At 41.7% G+C, this 26972-nt stretch overlaps 1 protein-coding gene across 5 annotated transcripts in view; it reads left to right on the top strand.

The window, feature by feature from the left end:
- Positions 1-26972, top strand: part of Atg5 (autophagy related 5) — a 110566-nt gene that overhangs the window by 58255 nt on the left and 25339 nt on the right. For 4 of the 5 annotated variants that reach the window (XM_006996703.4, XM_006996704.4, XM_015990040.3 and 1 more), the window contains exon 6: positions 7072-7166. The exons of the other annotated variant lie outside the window; for it this stretch is intronic. In XM_006996703.4, coding sequence (XP_006996765.2) covers positions 7072-7166 — 95 coding nt within the window. The remainder of the gene's footprint in view (positions 1-7071; positions 7167-26972) is intronic. 5 annotated transcript variants of the gene reach the window in all.

The following is a 26972-nucleotide window of genomic DNA, read 5'->3' as shown; positions in this document are numbered from 1 at the left end:
ATGGAGGGGCTCAGTGGTCAAGTAGTTGGAAAGTGGGCTGTCCAGGGTCCCAGCACACCTCAGGGCTCTGGGAGAGCCTGCCCAGTCTCACAGCACCAAATGCTGTAGTTTAGCGGTGGCGAGAATGAACCACGAGTATAACAAACCATGTTGGAAGTTAATTGGAAGGGTGTGAAGAGGGAGTTTGTCAAGGCCTGCCTCTGAAAGGGAAGTGGTAGAGAGAGGAATAGGCGGAGCTCACTTTTAAAGTGGGCTTAGCACATACATAGCCATGCAATGCATGACATATGGCCATAGGACCCTGGGCTGACTAAGCCTCTGCCTGAATACTGATGCACAGGTGCAGCTGTAGGACCCTGGGCTGTCTGCGCATTTACATCCTGCCAGGTCCCCAAGCTGGGGGAGGTAGGAGGACACCACGGACAACGCGACAGGTATGTCTGAATGCTAACACAGGAGGCTAGGTAAAGCTTGTTCCTACAGTTAATTACAGTAGTACTTAACATCACTTCAAGTATAGTTTTGAACATATCTGATCATTTATAAGGTGACTGACTACTTGCATGTCTTAGTTATGCTTAACACTTTACAAGTTAGTAATTTTCATAAGACTAGGACTTTATATTTCATCCCTGTTAGTTTTAGCCTTAAAAAGAACAATTTTTGAATTGAAGTTCTTGTAGTATCAAAATAAAACTTTTAATCATAGATACAGTCCATGCAGAGACTGGCAACTTTACTGATCCATTTGTGGTGCACCGTTATAGAACATTGCAGCTTTTTGTATGTCTTAGTTTATCCAAATGGCTAAAGCTTAAAGTGAGGAAAGACAAAGAAGCTAGATAAATATTACTGTGAACCTGAGTAGATCAGGAATTTATAAATCCTAATTATTGAATATATCTTATTTGTCAAACATGTTGTTACTTATCTAAACTTTCTAGCAGCTAACCTTAAAATGTTATCATCATATATAGTATATTCTAAACCACAGTTGAATCACATGTTTAGTATGTTGTAGCAAATATAACCTTAAATTTTTATCATCATACAAAAATCCATACCGATCCACAATATTTTGGAGATTCATTGTTTCCTTGGTCTAAAGGATACAGCGATAAACAGAGAGCTCATTAGGACTAAGAAGTTTTACACTTATTGTTCAAAGCCATGTGGTCCTCTGAAGTTAAGTCACATGGCACGTATCCTTTAACCTTAGTAACAATGGCTGCCAGCCATGTGGCTGCTTACATTCTGATGAGACCATCAGCCAAGATGGAGGAGAGCCACATGGTTGCTATTTAAAAACATGTTTTCCTAGTAGATCTATTTTTTTAAATGAGAGTTGAATCCAAACTACACACACACACATCCTTAACAAGAGTTGAAGCACACACACACACATCCATGTATTGATTTTTAATTATAAGCCTTTTGTTATAAGTTTAAAGCCAAATTTTTCTTAAAGATTTTATGAATTTTAGACCATACCCAACAAACATCTTACAAATCCCAAGATAATAGTTTACAGCATGATCTTAAGAGATATTTTTTTTTTTGTTTTGAGAGCAGAGTGCAGAGAAATCACAGAGATAAAAGATTTTAGAGTTAGAAGTAGAACTTTAGAGATAAGAGGCTTTTGGAAGTGTAAAGCAGAATGAGTTTAGATAGAAGAGATTTGGGCATCATTCGTTTGTGCCGTTGCTATAATCTGTGAGAATTTGGAAGTTAAGTGTGCCAATTTTTGGCCATTGGTCTGTGTTGAGGCCAGGCTGTTGTAATCAAATCTGAGTCCATGGAGGAAGAGAGAGGGTCACAAAGCAGAAGGTTGTGTGTGTGTGTGTGTGTGTGTGTGTGTGTGTGTGTGTGTGTGTGTGTTCCTTTAAGCTCCAAAAAGGAGTGTAGAACGGAAACTGCAGACTACAGGCTGGAGCCAGAGATATCCAGGAGAGTGAAGAGGAAAGGGGGAGAATAAGTTCTTTAGTGGAGGGACCCATAAGTGTGCAGAAGAGCAGAGACAAGAGGAAAGGTTGCCTACATAGTGGGAGCCCCAGGGGCATAGCAGTTGGATCCAGGAGCCAGAGAGACATGGCATATTACAAGGAGAGGACTGGTTAAGGAACAAAGAGAACAACCAGGAACTGAGAAGCAGGTAGGTGCCCAATGGAGGGCACAGCAGGCCAGAGGGAAGCAGCAGCTGAAGAATCAGCTGCTTGTAGTCAGATTTTTTCTGTGCCTCCTGCCAGCTCCCAAATAACCACACAGAGATTTATGAATTATGAAAGTTCAGCCATAGCTTAGGCTTGTTACTAACTAGCTCTTACAACTTTAAATGAACCCATTTTTATCAATCTACTTTTTGTCTCCTGGCTTTATTACCTTTACTGCCCATGCTGCTTCCTCTCCAGCTGGCCGGCAACTCCACCCTTCTTCCAGGAGTTCTCTCTGTCTGCCTTTCCCACCTATACCTCCTGCCCAGCTAATGGCCATTTAGCTTTTTATTAAATCAAACAGAAGGCACCTTGGCAAAGACACATCTTCACAGTGTACAAAAAGATTATTCCACAACAGCAGCTGAAGAATCAGACTCCAGAATTTGGAATCAAATTCACAAATAAATCATCTGTACAGACCTTAGAATTCAGTCAGCAGCTTGATTTGAAGCTGACACTGCAGGGGAGAACAGGTGTGTGCTGGGTGTGTGCAGGCTCTAGCTGTCTTGCCCATTGCTCCCCCTCCCTCCCAGACCCCTAATCCCGCTCCCACTTTGCAAAAAAACTTCCAGATACATCAACCATAACTTAAAGACAGGACATTTACCTAGTGTAGCCTGGAAGCCAGACAAAAACAAACAGTAGTTGGGAGTAGCTGGCAGCAGTTGTAGAGGGCCCTAACAAATGTCAGGACCTTGGGTACTGCTGGGTGGCCCTTTTGATTGATTATCTAAGGGGTATTGAAACCAGATTGGATTGCAAAGGCACATAAGTTTAGAGGCCCTTGAGTCAGGTGGAGGGGTCAGAGGTTTTCCAAGAGGCATCACAAAGGGAAGCCAGGAAATACAGATGACACAGTTCCCATGGGTAATGAAGAGGTGGAAGGTCAAAGGTCTGAAGTCCAAGGTGTTCCTAGGACTCGAGGACTGAACAAGGAAAACACAAGCTGTCCAGTGGGTCATCACTGCACTGGACAGACAGCTAAAAGCCCAAAGAGACTTGGCTCCTGGTACCAGGGCTTTCGAATGAAGCCAAAGGCAAAAACCGAACTAAAAACCAAGCCTCACCCAAGGGAAAGGGTCAGAGGTGGGGTTGGCAAAGAGGGTCAGCTGTAGCCTTGAAGACCATGGCTAGAGGTACCTCCACCTCCAAGAATATCAAAGGGGTGCTGGACAATCAACGGTCCAGGAAAGCATTTATGATGTCCAAAGGGAAAACTTATCAATTGCGAATGTTGGGTGGGGTGCCAGCAGTTAGTGAGCTGGAAGGAGAGTCTGTTGCAGGCTGGGCTGTAGATAAGGGATAGGGTCCCAGTGTGGCTTCAACACCCAAGCGGGGAGCCTGCAGACACCAGGATAATATCATACCGAGTCACACACCACCAGTGTTCGTGTTCCGGGGTGGAAGGGAGAGTACTTGGTGGATCAGGGCCAAGGTACACCACTAAGTCACACCATGCAACAGGCCTCACAAAAGAGATTTATTAGGGGCTGGGGGATGCAAAAGGTTGCCTTTGAGTGGGGACAAGAGAGAGACAGAGAGAGAATGTGCCGGGCCAGGTTGGGGGGGGGACCTTTTAAAGGGGTATAGTGCATGCACATAGGGAGAATACTCAACCCCTGGTGACAGTGGAAATGTGTCCCATTTGGCAGCAGGTGATAGTGTAGCTGTTGGCGCTGAGTCGCTGAAGGCAGGCTGGAGGGAACACCTGGTTTCTAACACTTATAAAGAGTGACTATATATAAGAGTGTGTGTGTGTGTGTGTGTGTGTGTGTGTGTGTGTGTGTGTGTAGTCGTGAGAAAATTATATATGCTACTTAGGGCTGGGAGCAGAAAGGATTGTGTGAGCCTTTTCCTGAGACTGCGGTTCAACCTCAGTTGGGAAGTCTAGTTTACACCCTGAATTAAAGAAGCTTGCTCCTTTGTACAGGCCAGAATGAATCTGTAATCCATGTATAACCAGGATAATGTGGAGTTTAGCTGACTAACAGTTGGTGACAGAGCACGTGGGAGCCAGAAGCAACTAGCCCTGCTTTGGGCCTCCACTCTGTTTATAGGCAGGAGCTTTCTGTGTGCTGACTTCTATGTTCCTAAGAAGAATGTGCAGCTGGGCATATGGCAGGAGTGACATCTCCCTTGATGCCCTTACTTCAGTGACACTGACCCTTCTTGCAGCCATTGGAAACTGCAAAAGAGCCTTTTGCTTTGGAAGCTCAGCACGCTTTGCTGAGAAATTTGTAAGTAGTTGGCATTGTAAAGACTTGGAAAGGATTTGAGCCTGTATTGTAGTGCATGTGCTGAAGGGTGAATTGGAAGCAAGGGTGCATGGTGCTTTCTCTTTGTTTATGTACTTTATGCCTTGGAGGTCTTTTCCAGAAACTTCTTACTCATCCCCTTTCAGTACCTTGTGATTGTTTTCCTTCCATTGGCATTTTGGGACAGCATAGTTGTTTGGCAGAGCTGTCCTGTGTGTTGTAGTGTGTAGCAGTTTTCCTGGCTTCCATCCACTAATTGCTAGGCACACAGACAAGTTTTGACAACCAATGATGTCTCCAGACAATTACCCAATCTCCCCTGTGATCTTAAATCTTCCCTAGTTGAGAATTAGCCTGTTTTCTAGTTGGGTTTTTACCCTTCACTCTCTAGTTGGAATCTGTGTAAATCTATTTTAATAAAGGTTTGCTTTGGAGATTTGTTTTGTATGTCTTGAGACAGGATCTTGGTATGTAGTGCTGGCTGGCATGGACCTTGCTATATAGATTAAGATGGCCACAAACCTTTGGTGATCCTCATGCCTTTGCCTCCCAAGTGTTGGGGGTCACAGATACGTGACACCACGCCCAGCTTTGCTGGATAGGATCTCAAGTAGCCTAGGATGCCCTCAAACACTGCCTCCACCTCCCGTCTGTGAAAGAGAGAATCTACCCCAAAAAGCTGTCCTCTGACCTCACATGTACAGTGTGTGCCTGTGCTCACACACACATAGAAACAAATAAGAACTTTGGACATTTCTCCAGCGAAATCTTCATGTACATAAATGCCCAGCAAGTGCATGAAAAGATATTCAGTATTAGTCATTAGAGAAATGCAAATAAAACCACATTGAATTACTACTGCCTCTTACCAACTAAGATGACTGTATCGATGGCCAGGTGTAGTGACACATACCTCTTTAATCCTAACACTTGGGAGGCAGAGACAGATGGATCTCTGTGAGTTTGAGGCCAGCCAAGGCTGCATAGTGGGTCTGTCTCAAAAAACAAAATTAGCAGGGCAAAACTGATTAGTGCTGGCAGTGACAAACATGGATTAGAACTTCTTGACATTGCTAGTGGGATAGAAAATGGTTCAGTTACTTTGGAAAACAGTTTGGCAGTTCCTCAAAACATTTGCCGTCTAACAGTTAAACAGCTTTGCCATAGATGCAAGGATTTTATTCTCAGGTCCACCAAGAGAATTAAAAACATATTCATATAAAATGTGTACACTGATGTTCTTTGTAACGTGATTTATGGTAGCAAAAAGTAGAAATGACTCGAACATTTTTGTTAACAAAATCTTGTAACTCTATACCATTGAATGCTTATATGATCATAAAAATAAATGAAACTTTGGTACGTGCTATAAGAATGAACTTTGAGCCGGGCAGCAGTGGCTCACACCTTTAATCCCAGAATTCGGGAGGCAGGGCCAGGTGGATCTCTGTGAGTTCAAGGCCAGCCTGATCTACAGAGTGAGTTCCAGGACAGGCACCAAAACTACACGGAGAAACCCTTTCTTGAAAAACCAAACAAACAAAAATAATGAACCTTGAAAACATCACATTGTGCACATGCATGCACGTTCACATACACAGAGCAAATGCAAAAGACCACATACTATATGATTGCCTTCACAATAAATGTTCTGACCTCTGGATGTATTTTAAAAAGAGACTGTAGATTTTTATGATCTGTAAATTATAACTTAATTCAATCTGAAAAAATTTTAAAGCATAATCAATATGAAATTAAGCTGCAATTGATAGTTCACACATACACTTCTCTGTTGTTTCCACCTGCCCTCTCCCATGTCCTGTGACTTGAGCCCAGGGCTTTGTACTTGTTAGGTAAGCCAACTCTAGTAGGGGATTATTTCTCTCTCTCTCTCTCTCTCTCTCTCTCTCTCTCTCTCTCTCTCTCTCTTTCTCTGTGTGTGTGTGTGTGTGTGTGCGCGCGCGCGCGCGCGCGCGCACGCGTGCGCGCATGGAGACCAAAGGTACTCTCAGTGACAAGAAAGCCTCTGCCTTACCTGCAGACAAAGTCTTTCTTTGCCTGTAGCCTGGTAATTAGACTAGGTGCCTTGCCAGGTTTTATGTCTCCTCCTCTTCAGTGCTGAAATTACAAGCCGCTGACATTTCTACGTAGGTTCTAGGAGATTGAACTCAGTTTTCATGCTTTAAGGCAAGTGCTATACAGACTTTGCCCCAGCACCAGGTTCCACATTTCGTTGAAAAGCTCTTTTCTACCGTTGTTTCTCTATATAAAAGCTGGCTAATATTTAAATTATGCAAATTTGTCCTAATACAGATTATCAGCAGAAGTTAAATGAAGGAAGAGTCATTCTGTCTCTACTGCTGGTCTTTGCCTTGATAACACAAGTAGTTACATACCTGTTTAGGTGTCTCTTGAAAGAAAAAACTGTTGTAGATTATTTTCATATCTTGATTTTTGTTAACAATAAGAGAAATAATTGATAACCATGTCTAACTAATTGCTTTTCAGAAACTTCAGAGAGAATGTTTAGGACTTTCATGTCTTCTGATGAGCTAGTCTGTTAACGATGTTCACTCTTAATAACAGATTTTATATCATTTCAGACAGATTTGACCAGTTTTGGGCCATCAACCGGAAACTCATGGAATATCCTCCAGAAGAAAATGGATTTCGTTATATCCCTTTTAGAATATATCAGGTAGGAAGTAACATTATGACAATACCACTTTTTCAAAGCTTTGGGCATCGCCTTGAAGCACTGTGTCTAAAACTCTTCTGTCTGTATGGGATCCTGTTAGCATCTGGGTTTGCGTGCAGGTTTTTCAGAACCCTCTTTGGCTGCTAGTGGAGCTGGAGGTTGTGCTGCAGTATCTGACTCATAGTTGCTCTGGTTACATCTCGCGGACTTGCTGACTCAGCCCTTTGCTTCAGTTTATTTGTAACCCCATGTTAATACCTGGAACACATTTGAAGTCTTGTTTGCTGATACAGAGTCTTAAGGAGCACAAACTGGCCTGGAACTTACCTAGTGGAGGCTGGCCTTGAACATCTGTCTCTACCTCCCAAGTACATGGGACATAGCCATCATGTTTAATTTTATATTGGGAAGCCAGAACTTTATGCATGTTAGGCACATACTGTATCAGCTTAACTGCACCCAAAGCCCCAAGGTCTTTTTTTATTAGGTTTTTGAAACAGGGTCTACCACAGAGCCCAAATGGCCTTAAACTTGTAGGTCTCCTACCATAGCCTCCTCAATGCTGGGAATATATGGGAGTGAATAGTGGTATAACTATTTGCCTGATGTATATGCCCCTACATAAAATGAACAAAGCAACACCTACCACACTGTAAGCAAACATAGCATCCTTTTCTCAGTTAATCCAGTACTACTGCTTTTCTTTTTGTTTTTATTCATGTTTGCTGTAGGCACTGTGCTGTCTCTGACAGAAGCATCCATAAAGCATGGTTTGTGTTGACTGGTGGTTAGCTGATGGAGGCCTGTAGAGATCTGCCTCCCCTGGAGCAGTGGTCAGGTACTACTGCATCTGAGGAGAGTCAGCATAGATGGGAAGTCCTCAGTGTTGTAGACAGTGTCTGACAGTCAGTCCCACAGCAAGCCTGCATGAAGTCAAGAGAAGGTTCTGTAGAGTACTTTGAGAATCCACTATGCTTGGCATATGACAAATGTTAACTGTACCTTGGGGGCCTGCAGGTACCCAGAACTAGTATACATGAGGCCTTGGATTCAGTTCCTTTCACTGTAAAAGAAGTTGAGTCAATAGTACTTTAAAAAGCAGAGTACCTACTATAATGAAAAATCATTTAATAGCAGAAATTGAAAGCCTAAGTACTCAGAGTTAGCATTGCAAGTGTTATTTCCAAGGTTCATATTTCTCACAAAGGCAGTGTTATGTCCATGCTTTCAGTCCAGTGTCCAGAAAAATGCCGAGTGTAAATTCTATTAACTCTTATTTTCCTTTCCGCATGCCATGAGCTCTCTAGTAATCACTGTCAGGTATTGCACAGCTTCACTGTGCCTCATTGTGGATATGATTGCATAACTAACTGCTTCACAGTCTCTGAAGGCATCACCGTGAGAAGAGTTCACAGCGCTTTGAGCTTGGGGCCCCACAGTGCTGATGTCAATTTTTGCTTCTAACCTGTCTTCTGAACAATACGATAGATTCTTTTTGTAAACACTTGACACTCCTGAAAGAAAAGTTTGTGCTTAATGTAAGGATTATAGCTGTCCCAGGAGTGCAGGTGTATGAGAAGAAGTCTTCCTTTTTTAACTCATTTCAGGGACAGTTGTGGGACTGATTTATTATCTCGTGCTTTGGTATCACAGTAGAGAAGAATTCAGTATGGAGAGGTGTATGGAGAGTGTCTGTGTCTGGAGAGAAGGGAAGAGGTTGTCTTAGAGACAGGGTTTGCTTTGCAGACGAGACTGACCCTGAGCTCACAGGCTTTCATGCAGTGGCATTTCAGGTGTGCATTAGTGCCCCAGCTTGAGAGAATGGTTTTTATAAATTCTGTCATCACATAGAAAGTGGGAACTTAGAGAGTTCTCAGAACTGACTCCACTAGACCTGGCTGCCAGATGGAGGCTGTGAGAGCCCAGCTTCCTGCAGGCCCTTTCCTGTGTGGGGGTGGGGAGGGGCAGGAGACTTCATTGTTTCTGAGTTGCTTTACAAGCTTTTCCTCCTTTCCATTTTCGTTCTGGTTTGAGTCTAAATAAGCTTTCAGAAGTGTGGTGTGTAAGTAAATACCAGTATTTTAGATTTATAGTTTTTGCTAATTTATTCTTTGCTTTCCTCGTTTCTCTGTTGTATTTTTAAGTCTCCCTTTTATGCCCTAACCAAAGGGAAATGGGGCCTCCATTTCTTTTTCCTAATTATATTCTCGTAGTAGCATGGGATTTTGGCATCCAATTTCTGATTATCTGTGTGACTGTAATAGTCTATTTACTAGGTGCAGCTGTTACATACGCAGCATTTTAGTTAACACTTAATCTAAGCATCACACACACACACACACACACACACACACACACACACACACACACACACACTTGAGACCTTACATTAGTAAGAATATTTTAAGGAAAGCCCAGAAGCCAGCATTTAATAGACAAATGAAGAATAATTTTTTATTAAAATATTAGTTGACTCTGAAGAGATTCATGTCATTTCCTTGGGATAGTACAAGTGAAATGTATAATTAGCACCCACACCTAGTTCTGATATATCAACAACTTATTTTTGTTTCCAAATTAAGTTTATCATATTTATATAACATAATTATCACAATGAATGAGATAACTTGAGTGCAGCTTGACCAGATAAGCCACTAGGAATCTAAAATTTTGTGACTGGTGATATTCTTCATATCCTTGACTTCTGTAAAGATTGTTTAGATGCTATTTCTTTTTCATATGTGATAGTGTTCATCACGGACTCACAATGAGTACAGTCAAGTGACAAAATTTTATGGTAAAAGTCAGATTCATCCAGAATTCTTGCAGCATTGTTACAGACCATGCATCTGTCATTTACATAGTAGTCAGTGTGTGAGTTTCAGGTCTGTGTTCCTGAACTCCAGGTGCTTCAGTGTGAGCCAGTAGTCTAGAAATGAGGTTAATGGCCAGAGGTGTTTCCGACATGTAACCAAAATGTTATTTAGAATTACACACATAAACAGATGGCGACTAATGAGGTTACCCACCAAGAAGCTTTGTAAAATGGCCATGAAATCTCTGGGCATTGGAGCTTGTGCTGAAACCACTAGACATCGATTTTTATGCTTTGCAGTTAGGCATGTGGTGAGGATGCTGTGTCTTTTCAAGAAGCACGGGATATCTAACTGAATTCAGCCAGTAGCGCTCAGTAAGAAAACTCTAATTTGTCTTGTGTGGCATGTTCCATCTTGAGCTGTGCCCTGGGAACTCCAGTGGATAGTGTTATGTTGGGCTGATGTTACACTTCACTGCTTACAAAACTTGTAATAACAAGTTTAATGGAAGCGAACAGACTGAGTGTACAGAGAAGTATAAAACTGCAGGTGTGATGTCCGCGAAGAGGGAAAGGTGCCTGTGTAGTAAGTCAGGTGCCAGTGCGTCTGTCTTCTGGGAGGCCAGAAAAGACCTCCTCAAGGAAACAATGCATCCCAGAATTGAGCAGGGCGGGTGGGCTTAGGATAGGCAAAGGGACGTGAGGAGGACTTGTAGGCAAGGGAGACACTTATTTGGGGTGGGGGGTGGTTCTGTTGTCGTAGACAGGGAGGAAGGCTGCAAAGGAAAGGCTACTGCATCGAGGATCTTGTTTTATCTGGTAGAGAGCAGGGTGTCTTAAGGGGTATCTAACAGTCTGAATAGCTGATAATCATGGTCCAGCATCATTTAGTCACTTTGTTCTGCAGGTTGCTTGAGACTTCTCTTAGGAATAATAAAACAGTGTTATTTTAAGTTTTAAACAGTAAAGGTTGATAAATAGTGCCTAGTTTCTAAGGAAATTAAAATGATTTCTGCTTGTCTTTATCAGCTATAAAAGTAAAACAGTTTGCATTTAGTTTGTCAGTGTTTCATAATCACCAGAACTCTGCTCCCCTCCCATTTTTCCAGTATAAAGTCATTTTAATATAGCACTAAAGCCTCGTTACTGTTTTAATTTGATTGAGAGGTTTGCTTACCAATTTTACTTAAGCAAATCTACTTACCTTCCATTGTGATGCACTGAAGAATGTAATAGTTAAGGGATTTCAAAGAACATGATTGTAATGGGAAACTGGATTGGCTGGGACTAACTTGTTATTTCCTAAACTGAGGAGGGGCCAGATTTCAGACATCGCTGTATTTTCTGAATTTTCTAACAAAAATGTGTGACAAATGATGGCCGTGTCTTTTAGGCCTCTCTTCCTCCAGGGTTATATATCTGGTCTCTTACCGTCTTTATAGTTTAGTTGGCATTTGTCATTACTTCTAGCCAAAAAGCTGGCAACAAAGAAGGGAGACTTGCTGATTAGTCAACTAAACAGTTTTTTAAGTTTAGTTTTAACTCATTTCCAAAGAATATATGTTATAATTTGTAATACATTTTGACTGTGCTTGTGGTCTGTAGTTTGTTTTTCCTAGTACAAACTATCCTTTCCCCACAGGCTTCTTCTACTTTATATTAAAGTAATTGATGACTAGACTCTGTTTCTGGATGCCCCATATAGCTTTTTCAGTGTCCTATTTCATTTTTATTTTTTTTCATTATTTTTTAAGGTTTGTTTTTATTTTTGTGTTTGCTTGCATGTGTGGTGTATGCACTGTGTGTATGCCTGGTAAGAACAGAGAGGGCTGAGTCTGGGGCTGTAGACAGTTATGAACCACCACATGGATGCTGGGGAATGAACACAGGTCCTCTGGAAGAGCAGCCATGCTCTTAACTGCTGAGCCAGCATTCCAGCACCACCACCCACCCCCATTATTTTTACTTAATTTTAGCTTTCAATTTTCAATTAACTGTGACTCACCTTATGTTTTCATTTGCTTGGGGTGGTCTTTTGTAGCCTGGGCTGGCTTTGAATTCACTATGTACTGTGTAGTTCAGGCCACCCTTGAACTCACCCTCATAAGTGCTGTAATTATAGGCATGAGCCAGTATGCTCAACTCTATTTCTTTAGCTTCATAATTTCTGCTGTTTAGTAGCATGCATTTTCCTCCTTTCCTTTAATTGTTTTCAGTGTTTTTCTTTATATACATTTGAATAGTTCTGTTTAAAGCCCTTGTCTAGTTTCGGGTCTTCTCAAGTCAGCCTATTTCCTTATTTTCTTGTATGTGTTATAATTTATGTGGTCATCTAACAAAAGAACTTTAAATGCCTGTAATGAGCATACCTCCCTGCCTTGTGTGTGTGTGTGTGTGTGTGTGTGTGTGTGTGTGTGTGTGTGTGTGTGTGTGTTTGTGTGTGTGTGTGTGTGTTTGGATTCACCGCAGAGTTTTTGTGAGAGTGCAGTTCTGTTCCGTGTCTTATTTGTTCTGGATTACCATTGGATGTGTTGGGGCTTTCAGACCCTTTCAATTTCTTGTTTCTAGATTTTCCTGTTCAATTTTTTGGTTAACTTATTTGCTATTACTGTTGTCTTCTAGTAGCTATGATGTTTTAAAATTGCCAGTGAGTTTTGTTTCTGGATATAAGGTTGTTTTCACTGAGTGAACTCTGTCTGACCAGATAAACCCTAGGACAGACAAGTCAGATGACAGTTTTCTGAGAAAGAACTCCAGCCACATTCTGACCCCTCCTTCAGCAACAAGGCTGCAGCAATCCCAGGCTGAGGATGTGGATAGTCTACTGTAGAGCTTTTGGCATGAGACAGAATCACAGAAAACTGAAAAGTGATAAAATTTCTTCTTGGAACAGAAGTTTCCCAAGTTGTTGCAAGCCTTTGCTTCTTTTGTTTGTTTGCTTAGAACAAGTTAAAGAAATTTTGTCAGTGTTTTAGTTTCTTCTATTGTTGTATAAAGGACCCTGACAAGAGCATCCTCTGGGAAGGAGAAAGGGCTTACTCTCTCTTGCAGTTCAAATCTCTCTCACAGTACTTCCTGTGGGGAAAGTAAAGGCAACTGATCAATCACATCCAGTCAGGAATACGCTGATGCTCCTGCCTCAATTAGTATGAACAAAATAAACCCACAGGCTTGCCCAGAGGCCCTTCTTCCTGATGGCAGCTAAACTCAGCATCAGTGTTTCTCCTTGCTTGGTGGAGGAAAGCATATGAAAAGGCAGAGCAGTACTGAAGAGAGCCTCTACTACCTTCAGAACTTGATAAATGGATTTTGTAGAAATGGGAAGAAAACAATGGACTGAAGTATTTCCTAGGGCTTTGTTGTTGTTTGATCGAGGGGAGGGTTGTTTTGTTTTGAGACAGTGTCTCACTGTGTAGTCCTGACTAGCCCATAACTTGCTGTGTGCTGGCCTTGAGCCAGAGATCTAACTCCTCTGCCTCCAGAGTTTAAAGGCATGCATGTCTGGCTGCTGCTGTTGTTAATAACTATTTCTAAAATCTGTAGCTAGAGTGTTCCTGCGTTGCCCACAGTCAGGACAAAACCCTGTCACCCGCCAGTCCCACAGCCACTCAAACCCAACCAAGTAAACACAGAGACTTATATTGCTTACAAACTGTATGGCCGTGGCAGGCTTCTTGCTAACTGTTCTTATATCTTAAATTAATCCATTTCCATAAATCTATACCTTGCCACATGGCTCGTGGCTTACCGGCATCTTCACGTGCTGCTTGTCATGGCTGTGGCTGCCAGTGACTCCTTCCACCTTCCTGTTCTTTCTTTTCTCCTCTCTGTTAGTCCCGCCTGTACTTCCTGCCTAGCCACTGCCTAGCCACTGGCCAATCAGTGTTTTATTTATTGACCAATCAGACATACAGACCGTCCCACAGCAAAAATCCAAAAATGTTAACTGAGTATTCATTCTACTTAAGAAAAAGAGTCTTGCTATATTAAATGATCAATGATTGCTTTCTCTAAAAACTTCCATCTTGTAGCTAATGATCCCCCACGTAGAGAACTTTGGAAAATCTTAAAGAATTAACTCTCTAGCATGTAGCCATATAGTGGTTAAAATGGAGAGGTTTCAAGTCAGGTACAGTGATATATGACTGTAATCTCAGTCTTGGGACTATGGCAAGAAAATGGCAAGTTCCAGGACAGTCTCAGCTACCTCAAATGTAAAGGGGGCTTTCGATTTGGGCACTTTCAACTGGCATCCAGCTAGGCATGTGACATGGGGCACTCATGTCACATTTCTGGATGTTCAGTGTCTGTAAAGTATTGATCAGTAATATTTTGTTCCTGTGAAGATTAAATGTGTCTAGGTCACAGTAAATGTTTAGAATGGTATGGCAGATGCAGAGATCCACAGCCAAGCATCAGGCCAAGCTCTGGACGACCAGTCAAAGAGACGGAAGAGGGATTATATGAGCAAGGGGGGGTCAAGACCATGATGGGGAAATCTACAGAGACAACTGAACTAAGCTCATAGGAGCTCACAAACCTTAGACCAACAGCTGTGAAACCTACATGGGATTGGACTGGGCCCTCTGTGTACAGGAAACAGTAGTGTAGCTGGGTCTGTTTGAGGGGCCCCTGGCAGTGTGATCAGAATCCTTCCCTGGTGCATGGGCTGGCTTTCTGGAGCCCATTACCTATGGTTGTACACCTTGCTCACCCTTGATGCAGAGGGAGGGAGGGGCTTGGTCCTGCCTCAACTGAATGTACCAGGCTTTGCTGACTCCCCCTTGGAGGCCTCACTCTTTTGGAGGAGGGGATGAGGCTGAGGGGGAGCGGGAGGAGGGATGAGAGGGGGAACTGTGGTTGGTATGTAAAATGAATAAGAACAAAATTTTAGTTACAAAGGGAGAAGAACGTCTGGTGTGGGAAAGGAGTGAGGTAAAGATAGAGGACCTAGGCCCCGGCCTGCTGCCTCCTCCCTTGTGCAGTAGGCAAGTGAGTTTGGTGTCGAATTCTCTTAAATTGTAATTTTGTTGCCGATTATTTTAATGTTTGCTCAGCTTCTTGTATTTTATTCTGTGGCCAGTGGAGTACACAGGATGATTTGTTCATTCCGCTAGTCTTTGTTACTCCCCTTTCTTTCTCTGCAGGTTGCCAGACTCCACGCTTTGGAGTAAGTTTGACTCACTTTATTTGAGTCGCTCATTCTGACGCTCCAGGACAGCCTGCCTTTAGTCTCCATGTTCCCATCTGCATTCTTGTTCCTTCCTCTCCAGAGCTTGTGGTGGTTCTTGTAGAATTTTCTGCTGTGTTTCTTTCCCTCCAACCTAGAGTGGTTTTGTTGTTGTTGTTGTTTTGTTTTGTTTTTGAGACAGATTCTTGCTCTGTTGCCAGGGTTGTCTTTGAACCCCCAGCCTCGTTAGTTCTGGGACCAATGTGCCACCACACCCAGCCAACACATTGCTGTTAATTTGATACTACGTTTAGCTACCCAGTGTGCAGATAACATCACATGGTCTTGTTTAAAGTGGTGCTGTTTTATTTTCTTACCCTGTTAACCTCTCAGAGAAATAGGCCTTCCTCTCACAGTGCCGGTATAGCCTCACCTCAGACGTCACTTCTGGCAAATATTCCTTAATCTTTTCACCTGGTGCTGTATAGAGATTAATTCCTTGTTCTCCGTTCTGTATCTTGGATATTGTACCTTTGCCATGGCAGAAGCTAGGGGAACCATCTGACATGTCAATACTGTTTTGGAGTAAGACAACTTGGAATAAAACCGACTGGCCCAGGGTGTAATTGATGACCTGATAGCAGGTCTGAACTTGGGCCTTCTGATCTTCAGTACCTTTTCCATATGCTATAGACAGAAGTGTATGGAGTTTTCTGTACTCAATAACCTGCTGACCATCTTGGTTTGCATCGTGATAGCTGCTTCAGAAACTGTGTCTTACTATTAAGAGTGAATGAATTATGATTTTAGTGTCATTTTTAACATACCTGAATCCTATATTCTCTGTGATCCTTTTAAAATGAGTAGGTAAATTGAGGCCTGCAGGGGGCAGTCCAACACAGCAAATTTTTAATGTATTTAGTAATCTCAGATGGCTTAGAATTAAACTACTTCCTGTGGGGAAAAAATTTTAAGGAAAGCAAATTATATAATTGCCAACGTTTATTTTGTATTTTTGAGGACCAGATTTTGTTTGACTATATGTGTTTATTCCCTTATGTGTTCATGTTTTGTATACAGATGAGATCACTGAGAGGTACTCTGGTCATTGACATTCACTGGGTTCATCCATCTGGTGATTAGAAAACCTGGGGTTTGAATGGAGACAATGGAGCCTCACTCCATAGCCTGTTCTCTTTCATAGGCTGTTGAGTTAACTTCCTTTGCTTTCTTAGCCTTATCATTCAAATTGCTTCTCATTTGAAATTGTATTCATTTCAGTCTGTATACATTTATATTACTCCCCCATTCTGTGGCTTCCAATTTTCAGTCCCTTTTCTTTTATAGAGAAAGGTCACAGAAAATTTGAAGAAATTAAAACATAGCTAAAATTGTGGGGCCTTTTCTTCATTACAGAAAGTTTTTTTGTTTCCAGTTAGGCAACTTTTATTGATCAGTTTAAGCAATTTTAGCAATAGAATGAATGTTATTGCTTGTACCTATGTGTGAGATAATCTGAAGTAACCTTAAAGCCTCAGTCATTAATGTCTCATCTGAAAAGACGTGACTGAAATGGTGTCAGCGGTTTGAATGAGACCGTCTTGGTTGTCAGAAGCAGGGTTTGGGAAGGGATGAGGTGACTCAGCTGGTAAAAGCACTTGCCATGTCAGCCAGCCAGCCAGAGTTTGGAAGGACAGAACAGACTCCTGAGAGTTGTCCTCCAATCCCCCCCCCACACACACACACACACACACACGCACACCAGAACACACATGCACACCTGTATCCACACACATCATGCACACACAACTCACACAATAATAAAGTTTTTAAAGTTAGAGTATTTTTACTACTTTAGTAAAACACACAGCACACACACACACATACACACCATCTATCAGTTACTGATATGTATTTCTTCCTTTTCCAGTTCACCTCTCCTTCCTGAGAATTTGAGTAGATACAGTAAGAAGAAGTGAGGCTGGAATTGGTCAGTTTTAAAATTTGACTGATGATACTTATGTTAAATGTAAGACAGTCTAAAATGTGAACAGTTGTTGAAAATAGAAGTGTGTGATGAGCTGGTCAGAAGTATTTAACATCACAAAACAGCAAGCTGTCTACATATCAAATCTGTGAGAATGAGTTTATTCCTGATGTTTCTGAGGTGGATTGTCAGCACTGGTAATAAGTGCCGGTCTTACCATTTTAGTGACTAAACTCAGTTCTCCCGCATTCACAGACATCTGATGGGCCAGGTTCCTGATTTTCCATACCCTAGTATGATCTTGGTCGTAGCAACTCTGTCTTAGTCACTGTAGAGAATTTTTATTCTTTAACCTTAATGTACCATCCCCACTGACCAGTGGTTTCTTGCTTTCTTTGTCACTGTTGGACTTCATCAGTCTCTTTTAAAACTGTGCATAATGTCAACATCTGGAACGATGATTCTCAGTCATTCGACCTGCTGACAGCTCTGTGCTGTCAGAAATCTGCTTAATCACTTGTTTCAATAGGGAAAACTGCCTTCTAATTTTTTTCCTGTTCTTCTCATAAATGATTTTCATATAACATGCAGAGCACACACCTGTCCGTTGAGAACAGAATTACCGGGCTTTGATTCTTAGTAGTGGTTCCTTCTTTTGGGCAAATATGAGAGTTGCTTTTGGTAGAATTACTCAGACTTTAAAAATAACTACTTGCTAATACTTTCAAGTAGGTTAAATATAAGGTGATCATTTAGGAATATGAGAAGGAAAATCAATTTAAAAAGAACAAGGTAGGCTGGAAGTGTAGATCAGTGATAGAGCATGTGCCTAGCATATCCTAGGCCCAAGGTAAGTCCCCAGCACCACCTACACACACACATACACTCCCTCAAACACGCAAACAAAGCAGAACTAATTTCTGTTCTTTTTTATTGGAGCCTGACCAACTTTCTTTCATGTTTTATATCAGTGTACCTTATAAAGTACATGACAGAGTTGTGAGTCACACTTGTTTAAAAATATTTTTATTCTTAGGGCTGGAGAGATGGCTCAGTGGTTAAGAGCACTGGCTGCTCTTCCAGAGGTCCTGAGTTCAATTCCCAGCACCCACATGGTGGCTCACGGCCATCTGTAATGAGATCTGGCACGTAGGCAGAACACTGTATACATAATATACAATAAATAAATCTTTTTAAAAAAGCAGGTTTATTCTTGAACAATGTCCTACATCTGTACAATGTACCTTGGTCATAACCACTGATCTCTCCTTCCATCCCACTCCCCTCACACACACCCACCTCTGGAGCCTCCTCCTCCTGGTTCTACCTCACAGAATCCAGTTTGTGCCGCCAGTGTCAGCGTGGGCACACTGCCGTCAGCCACACGCCAGGAGAAAAATGATCCCCATTCCTAGTTTACTTTGTTCTGTGATCCATGCAGGTTTTAGAACACATACACATGCGCATATATTGTATTGATCGTGAATTGGCTCTGATGTGAGCCAGTGCCTAGACAGTTGCATCTCTGCAGTTTGAGAAGTGTTAACATTTTAATCTTTAGTTCACAGTATAATCTGATACAAATATTCTCTTGTATTATCTGAGTCTGGTACCTTGGAACATTTTTTTTTAACATTTTATTTTATTTTATTCTATTCATCTTACATACCTACCACAGATCCCCCTCTCTTCCCTCCTCCCACCCCCCCCAAACCACCCCCAATTCCCTCCAACAAAGCAAGGTCTCTAACAAAGCAAGAAGTGAGCAGAGCCTGGTGCATTTAGTTGAGGCAGGTCCAAGTCCCTCCCCCTGCCTCAAGGCTGTATGCCCCATAGGTAGTAGGCTCCAAAAAGCCAGCTCATGCACCAGAAATGGCTCCTGATCCTATGCCAGGGGGCCCCTTAAGCAGATCAAGCTACACAACTGTCTCGCTTATAGTCCTCCTAGTCCATGGAGGCTCCACAGGTGTTGGTCTAAAGTTCATCAGTTCCCACTAGTTTGGTTTGGTTGTCTCTGTAGATTTCCCCATCAGGATCTTGATGCCCCTTGCTCATAGAATCCCTCTTCTCTCTATTCTACTGGACTCCTGGAGCCTCGGCCTGGTACTTGGCTGTGGATCTCTGCATCTGTTTCTATCAGTTACTGGATGGTGGCTCTATGATGACAGTTAGGGTATTCACCAATCTGATTACTGGAGTAGGCCCGTTCAGGCACCTCTCTACCATTCCTAGTAGTCTAAGCTGGGGTCATCCTTATAGATTCCTAGGAACTTCCCTATACCCGATTTCTCCCTTTTCCCATCATGTCTCCCTCTATCATGGTATCTCTTTCATTGCTCTCCCACTCTGTCCCTGAGTCTGGTGCCTTGGAACATTTTACAGAATATATTCTGCTTTGAACGGGGTTTGGTTTGGCTTGGTTTTTTTTTTGTTTTTTTTTTTTTTTTTTTTTTTTGAGACAGGGTTTCTCTGTGTAGTTTTGGTGCCTGTCCTGGATCTTGCTCTGTAGACCAGGCTGGCCTTGAACTCACAGAGATCTGCCTGGCTCTGCCTCCCGAGTGCTGAACAGGGTGAATTTCTTAATGGTCTGCTTAGAGAGTACCAGCCGAACGTCAGTGCTGTTCAAGAAGCCGCTAATGGAGAGTAGTGCCTTGAATTGAGGGTCAGGGAAAGCGCTATCATTGAAAGCAAGAGTGATTGTAATCCAGCAGGCTTGGATATGAATTTGAGTAGGCCATATGTGTACCTTGGGTGTACATGAAAGTCACTTGCTGCAGTCACATGTGACACAATTATATATAATCAATATAACAAATCAAATTGAACTAGTTGTGAAATGGTATTAAATTAGCATTTTGAATGCCTATTGAGTTCACTGATTAGTTACTTGTATACTAGATGTGGGTAAGTTAATGCTTGTGCATGTATGAGAAGAGAAGGCATATTATTTACTGAACTTGATTTAACTATTCTTTATGCCATATAAGCATATCCTTATATCATTATAAATAGAAAATATATTCAAAATATGGAAAATTAATGTGTGTTAAGAAACGGCATGCTTTCAAAGTTCAAACATCTAGAAAACAAGGCATGGGTGGCACATGCTTGTATTCTGGAAATAATGGCTGGATTGACCAGACATTCAAGGTCATATTCAGCTATATAGTGAGATGGAGGCCAGCCTGGGCTATATTAGACCCTGTCGTGAAAGGGATAAAAAGCTAATGTTGATACCCAATGCAGTTCTTATTCTTAACATTTTACCTAGAATTTTCAAAATACAGATAAGAAAATTATTGGTTACTTCGAATATACAAAAGGAAATAATTTATTCTACTTGTTTAAATAGCACCTTTCTAATATGTTTTTCCCTTGGTCTTTGTGTCTTTCTCTCTTTTCTTCCTCCTTTTTTTCCAACTTTCCCATTCTCCCTCCCTTGTGGAATCCTCCTCTCCTCTGTTTCACGAATCTGAAGTGTTTTTACTACATAGTAAACCATTTCCTATTTTAATGAAAGTCTTGAAGTTTACTTTTTAAAGGAGTGCAATGTGTTGCTGAAGAAAACTGCCTCCCTTAGCTTACACCAAAACCTTTTCATCATGGTGAAGGTGATTGTTACTGTAAGCCGCAGCTAATTTCTGACTGTGCGTGTTTGAAGTAATGTCAAATGGGATGCGATGCTCTTCACTGGGTGCTCATTGTAGCTGTAGATGCTTCATATAAAACAGGGTAGAGGAGCTCCCAAAGGACCTGCACATCAAAGTATAATTTGAACTCTGGTTTTTATGTTGCTTGAGGAAGGCTTAATGGACGAGAGCTAACAAATTTATTTTCTTCCCAAATACGCTGTTATCTTAAATTTTAAAAAATTTTTACTTCATGCCTTCTGTGTGTTATATATGATGGATTAGTTTTGTTGTTTTGGAATGTTCTAACAACATTCATATTAAATACTGTAGTTGTAGTTCATGTTTTATGTGATCAGGAGCATTTTTCCCTTAACTGCAGTTAGTTCTAGGGCAACCAAAATGTAAAAAATATAAAACATTACATTTTAAGTTACAACATCATGCTCTTTAACTCATCTCTAGTTTGGTAATTATTCATGAAGCCGTGTTTATCTTCTTAGCCACAGTGTATTCTCTTTTGCTAGTATTTGATAACATACAACTTCACTAAGTCTTTGATTACAGAACGCATTTTATTCAGCTCCCCACCACAATCTCCATTTCTTAATTTTGGCAGATTTTTATTTAAATTATATGAGTTATATCAATCTTTTTGTTTTGTTTTTAGAGACTGGGTTTCTCTACATTGGGCTGTCCTGGCACTATGTTGACCAGGCAGGGCCTCAGGCTCACAGAGAGATCTACCTGCTAGGCTTCTCCAGTACTGGGAACAAAGGTGTGCGCCACGACACCTAGTTTATGTCCATCTTTGATGGACATGATTTTCCCAGAACCCTTTTTAAAGGTCGTGATGTCCTAGGCTCGTCCTGACAGTACTGCCTTACCTCACCTGCACTGCATATAAATGCTTCTCCAGTGTTGTCCTGAGTACTGCAAGAGCGCTTCTTTCTACATGTGGAAACCCATAGCACAGGAAAGGCAGGGGCAAGGAACTGACTAGTTCAAATGAGTCATTTACTGGGGAGGGGGTGTGTGGAATATCCCTGTAATCCTAGTACTCAGGAGGTTGAGGCAGGAGGATTTTAAGAAGCCAGCCAGAGCTACATAGCAAGAGCCTATCTTTTTTCAGTTCCTTTCTGGTCCTGGTTTACTGTTTCCCAACAGTGCCCACCATAGAACATAATTATAGTTTTAGCAGTGCCACAGAGGAACTAGTGCTTCATCACAAACAGGAGCACATGGTTGTCTGCTTAGACACAGTGTTGGCCTCATGAGCATCTGGGTTCTAAGTCTGCCTGCTGGCTTGTGGACCTGAGGCTATACGGTGAGACCTCCTGTGAACCAAGCTGGTTCAACATGATTTTAAGAATGAGCTTCTCTCCGCCCCTTCCCATGGGTGACTACTCAGTCATTGGCAGTTACCAGGAGCATTTTAGGGACTCCCAGAGGCTTCTTGCAACATCACTTTGCGATGTACAGTGGAGAGTTCGTTGCAGATAACCAGCAGAAAGCCCCTTCCTCTGCCACAGAGAACGCTGGACCAGGCCCCCTTGAAGAAGGCCTTTCCACCTTTGTCCTTGAAGATCTTCCTACAGCAATACAGGCTACCTGTCCATGATGTCCCTCCAGACGGCAGCATTCCATGTGTGTCCCTGCACATTGTCAAAGGGGTAGGACACAACCTACCTGCATGACCAGCTCACCATGGTGTGGCGTGCGTGTTCTTAGGGTCTGGCAGCACGCTCTTAGTGCTGTCACACACGCTGAGGAAGATGCCGCGGTAGGCGCTGATGCCCTAGATGGATACGTTGAAGCCCTGCTCTAGGTGGGAAATGCTGTCTGACTTGTGGATCCAGAGGCAGTTTCCCATGTCGGCCTACAGGCATGTCCAGGTGAAGTCTGGCGGGTAGACGGAGCAGCAAGAGGTGGCTCTGTACTCCAGATGTCCATACAGCCCAGCAACACCTGCTTATATCCATCCTTGAATGCTAAGCTGAGAGCTGCTGCATGGGGAAGCAGCTGATGAGATTGGCCCAGTTTCTGCACCAGAAGGACAGCCTCGCCCTGCATTGGGCGCTGTGTGTTGTCAGCCTTGATCAGCGTGCTGGTGTGTTGAACTCAGCAATAGTGTCATTGTTGTGTGTTAGGACACCTGGAGGCAGAGGTAGACCCTACCCTATGCACCCACCTGCAAGTGACCCCAGAACTCTCAGGGGAACCAAGGATTCCCCACTCATTCGTTCAAATTCAGAGACCATATCTTTTAAAAAAGAAAAAAAGAAAACAAAAACAATTCATAGTGACTGGATTTTATAAAAATCCTGTTGTTGAGAAGAAAAGACATTCAAGATAATAAGGTGGATGGATTGCATGAGATGGGATAAGTGTGACTCTCAGGCTCAGAAGTTAAGAGATCTTGCTGGAAGGACCTGAGTTAGGTTCTCAGCACTCATTGGGACAGCTTGCAGCCACCTCTAATTGTAGCTCTAGGGGATCTGTAGCCCTTTCCTGCCACCCGTGGGTATGTGTGCTCCTATTAACCCTTATTTACAGCATGTATTCTAGTAAATTTTCATCTTAAAGCTAACATCTTGGCCAGGCGGTGGTAATGCACACCTTTAATCCCAGAATTCGAGAGGCAGAGGCAGGTGGCTCTCTATGAGTTCAAGGCCAAGCCTGGTCAAGAGTGAGTTCCATGGCAGCTAGGGTTACACAAAGAAACCCTGTCTTGAAAAAAACGTAAATAAAAAACAAAAAACTAACATCTTGTACTTTAAAAACTTTTCAGCTGAATTTTAATTATCAGGTCATAAAACATTAAATGACTTGGCAAACAGGCAGTTTCTTCCATTCTCATTCAGAACGCTATGCTGTTCATTCTGTTGGGGGAAATGTGAAATATTCTGAATTGATGATAATGATAAGAATAGTTCTCTAACCTTTGGGGTCTTTCGACCTCCTTTGATTTTTTTTAAATATAATTGTTTTGAAGTAACTCATTCTTAGTCATTTACAAAGCTTAAGACATTCCCCAAGAGGATTCACCGCTCTTATCAAGTCATATGCGTAAAAATTCAAAGGGGGGGAGCTTTTGTGTGTGTGTGGCAGGGAACAGTGTCTTGCTCTTTCTTGTAGGCCTTATACTAACCACGCCTGAGTATTCAGCAGTTTTGTTGAGTTGTTATTTCTAGTAGCATACATGTCACTCATTTAGAATACTATTCAGTGAGTTTTTCAGAACATCACAAATTCATGCAGCTGTCAAAACTACAGGTGTCACATTTTCATCCCCCAAAGAGGAAATCCCATGCCCATTAGCAGGCACTCATCTTCCCACTTACTACAACCACTAGTTTATTTTGTGTGTGTGTGTGCCTTTTGCCCATTTTGAATATGTAAGAAATTAGAGGGCTATAATACACGGGCCTTTGTGTGTGGTGTCTTTTCACTTGCTTTATATCCCAGGTTCACACTTGCTGTGAATCACAATTGCTCATCTAGAACAACGGGGTCTCTGTATGGTCCAGTATATGGCTGTTGCCCACTGGTAGACATTTGGATTGTTTTCATTTGGGGGCTATTACAAATGTATTATGAATGTAATACTGAGTGATAATACACAATTTTTTATGGTGATCATTTTTGTTCGTTTCTCTTCTGTGGGTATTTAAAGAGTACAATTTGCAGGTTATATGCTGATTTTTTGTTTGGTGTTTTGAAGTATTGTTGGTTTCCAAAGCATCTTCAGTATATTCCTACCCATAATAAGTGAGGGTGCCAGCAGCCTGGTCGGTGCTTCGTCTCTGTCATTTTCATCCCAGCGCTGTTCCATGGCCACATTGTGGTTTTGATCTGCATTTCTCTGATGACTAGTGACATTGCTAAGAATTTTCCCATGTGCTTAAGTTGTTGTTTGTGGGAGCCTATGTGTCTTCTTATGAGAAATATCTTTAAATTATTGGCTTTTGTTTGTTTCTGGTGTTTGTTTGTTTGTTCTTTATTCACTTAGTTATTGAGGGGGGCATATTTTGAGACAGGCTTTCAGTTCAGTGGCCTAGACCCTAACCCTAACCCTGCTTTGTACTTGAGGATGACCTTAAACTCCACCTCTGCTTCCCAAGTACTAAGATTATAGGTGTAAACCTTTATACCCAGCTACCTTTGTTCATTTTTATTTAGTTGTTATTTTTACTTTGTATCTACATACAAGATTGTGTGTGTGTGTGTGTGTGTGTGTGTGTGTGTGTGTGTGTTGTACTCACACGCACATGCCACAGTGCTCATATGAGGCTTAGAGGAAAACTTTGTGGAGTTAGTTCTCGCCTTTAGCTTCTGTGGGTTCTGGGGATCAAACTCATGTCATTAGGGTTGTGCAGCAAGCACTTTTTCCTGCTGAACCAACTTGCCAGCCCCTTTGATCTTTTTAAATGGGATTGTTTCTCTATTGTTTTGAGAATTCTTTATATATTCTAAATACTAGTCTTATCAGATATATGACTTACAAATATTTCCTCTTATTCTGTGGATTTTCTTTTCTTTTCTTCCTTTATGGTGTCATTTGAAGCACAAACTTTTCAGTTTTGGGTGAACTTTTGTTGTTGTTCATGCTTTTAGGTTTTTCATAGCTAAGAAAATCTGACCTGGTCTTGTTGATCCAAGGTCACAGGCTTCTTCCTAGGTTTTTGTCCAAGAGTTTTGTGTTTTGACTTCATTACTTTTCTCTCATGTTTCATTATGTCAGGTGCTTTAATTTTAAACTTGCTGGTAGGAGATTATATCAGCAGTCAAGTCTCTGAAATATCACTTTTATTTGCTGCTTCAAAAAATTGAACAAGAATTTTCTTATAATCTCTTGATAGTTCATTGAGATACATTGAAAAAATTATATACATCATCAAACAGTAATATCCCCATGTGGTAAAATTCAGCATTCAGTGTAAAACTATTGGAGCATGTATGGGGGGTGGGCGTAGTTGTTCTGTTTCTGTGCAGAGTCACGGGTTCTTGGCCGGGTTTAGACTCGACTGTCTCCTGGGGAAGACAGTTGACTGGCCTTCAGAGTAGTCCCACTTCTGAGGTCACAGCTGCTTTTACTCAGGCGTTTCCTCTCACTGCTTTATTTGTACAAATTGAAAGTGTTTCTAATTCACTTTATGTTAATATCTATAAAGATAAAAACTTCATGCAAAACTACCTTTTGACTTTCCAGAAGAAAATAAGTAAATTATTAATTAGTTACGTTATTCTTGTATTCACCTAACTTTTTGAGTGTGGCTTTCAATCAAATTAGCAAAAATGTTAAAGTTATTAAATAAAATTAAATTTCACCTATGATTTTCTTAGTATAACTGAATTATTTTGGAGAGAGATCTTTAGTGTATTAATATAACCATTTCTAGAATCATTAATAGTACCATCTTTTTATGAATCTTCTCTGGCCATTTTTCATATAAATTTTTTATATAAAAAAATTAAAATGGGGTTGGGGAGCTGGCCCAGTTGGGAAAGTACTTGGAGCATAAATATGAGAACCTGAGTTCAGATCCCTAGCACCCGTATAAACCAGATGTGGCAGTGTGCTGCTATAAACCTCCTGCAGAGTACCCGAGGTCACTGGCCACCTAGGCTAACCAAAACGAGAGCTCTGAGTTCAGTGAGATATCCTGTGCTCTGGGTTCAGTGAGATATCCTGTCTCCACAAGTAAGGTGAGACTGGCAAGATGGCTTAGTGGCTATAGCCCTGGCTGCTCTTCCAAAGGACCTGAGTTTGTTTCCCAGCATCCCCGTGGTAGCTCACAACCATCTGTAACTCCTGTCTCAAGGGATCTAATGCCCTCTTCTGACCTCTGTGGGAACCAGACATGCACATGGTACACAGACATGCATGTAGGCAAAAGACTTACAAAAATAAAGGAATAACATTTTTAAAAGTAAGGTGGAGAAGTGATTTAAAAAAATATCTAGATGTCAGCCTTTGGCCCATGTGTACACAGGAATACAGCATACATACACACACAATAAAGAAAATATTTTCAAGCAGCCCATCTTTTTTATCAGTGGGCTCAGCATCCAATTCAGTCTTCGGTAGTCAACATGCTACCCTGTACCATATAGAATTGAGTGAAAGGATGTGAAGAGGACACAAACTGTTACCTGTATTTGCTTAACTATTATGTGACAAAATATATTTAACATGGTCTAG

This window comes from Peromyscus maniculatus, chromosome 16 (genome assembly GCF_049852395.1).
Source record: "Peromyscus maniculatus bairdii isolate BWxNUB_F1_BW_parent chromosome 16, HU_Pman_BW_mat_3.1, whole genome shotgun sequence".
NCBI classification, from domain to species: domain Eukaryota; kingdom Metazoa; phylum Chordata; class Mammalia; order Rodentia; family Cricetidae; genus Peromyscus; species Peromyscus maniculatus.
This window is presented reverse-complemented; position numbering and strand designations above follow the sequence as displayed.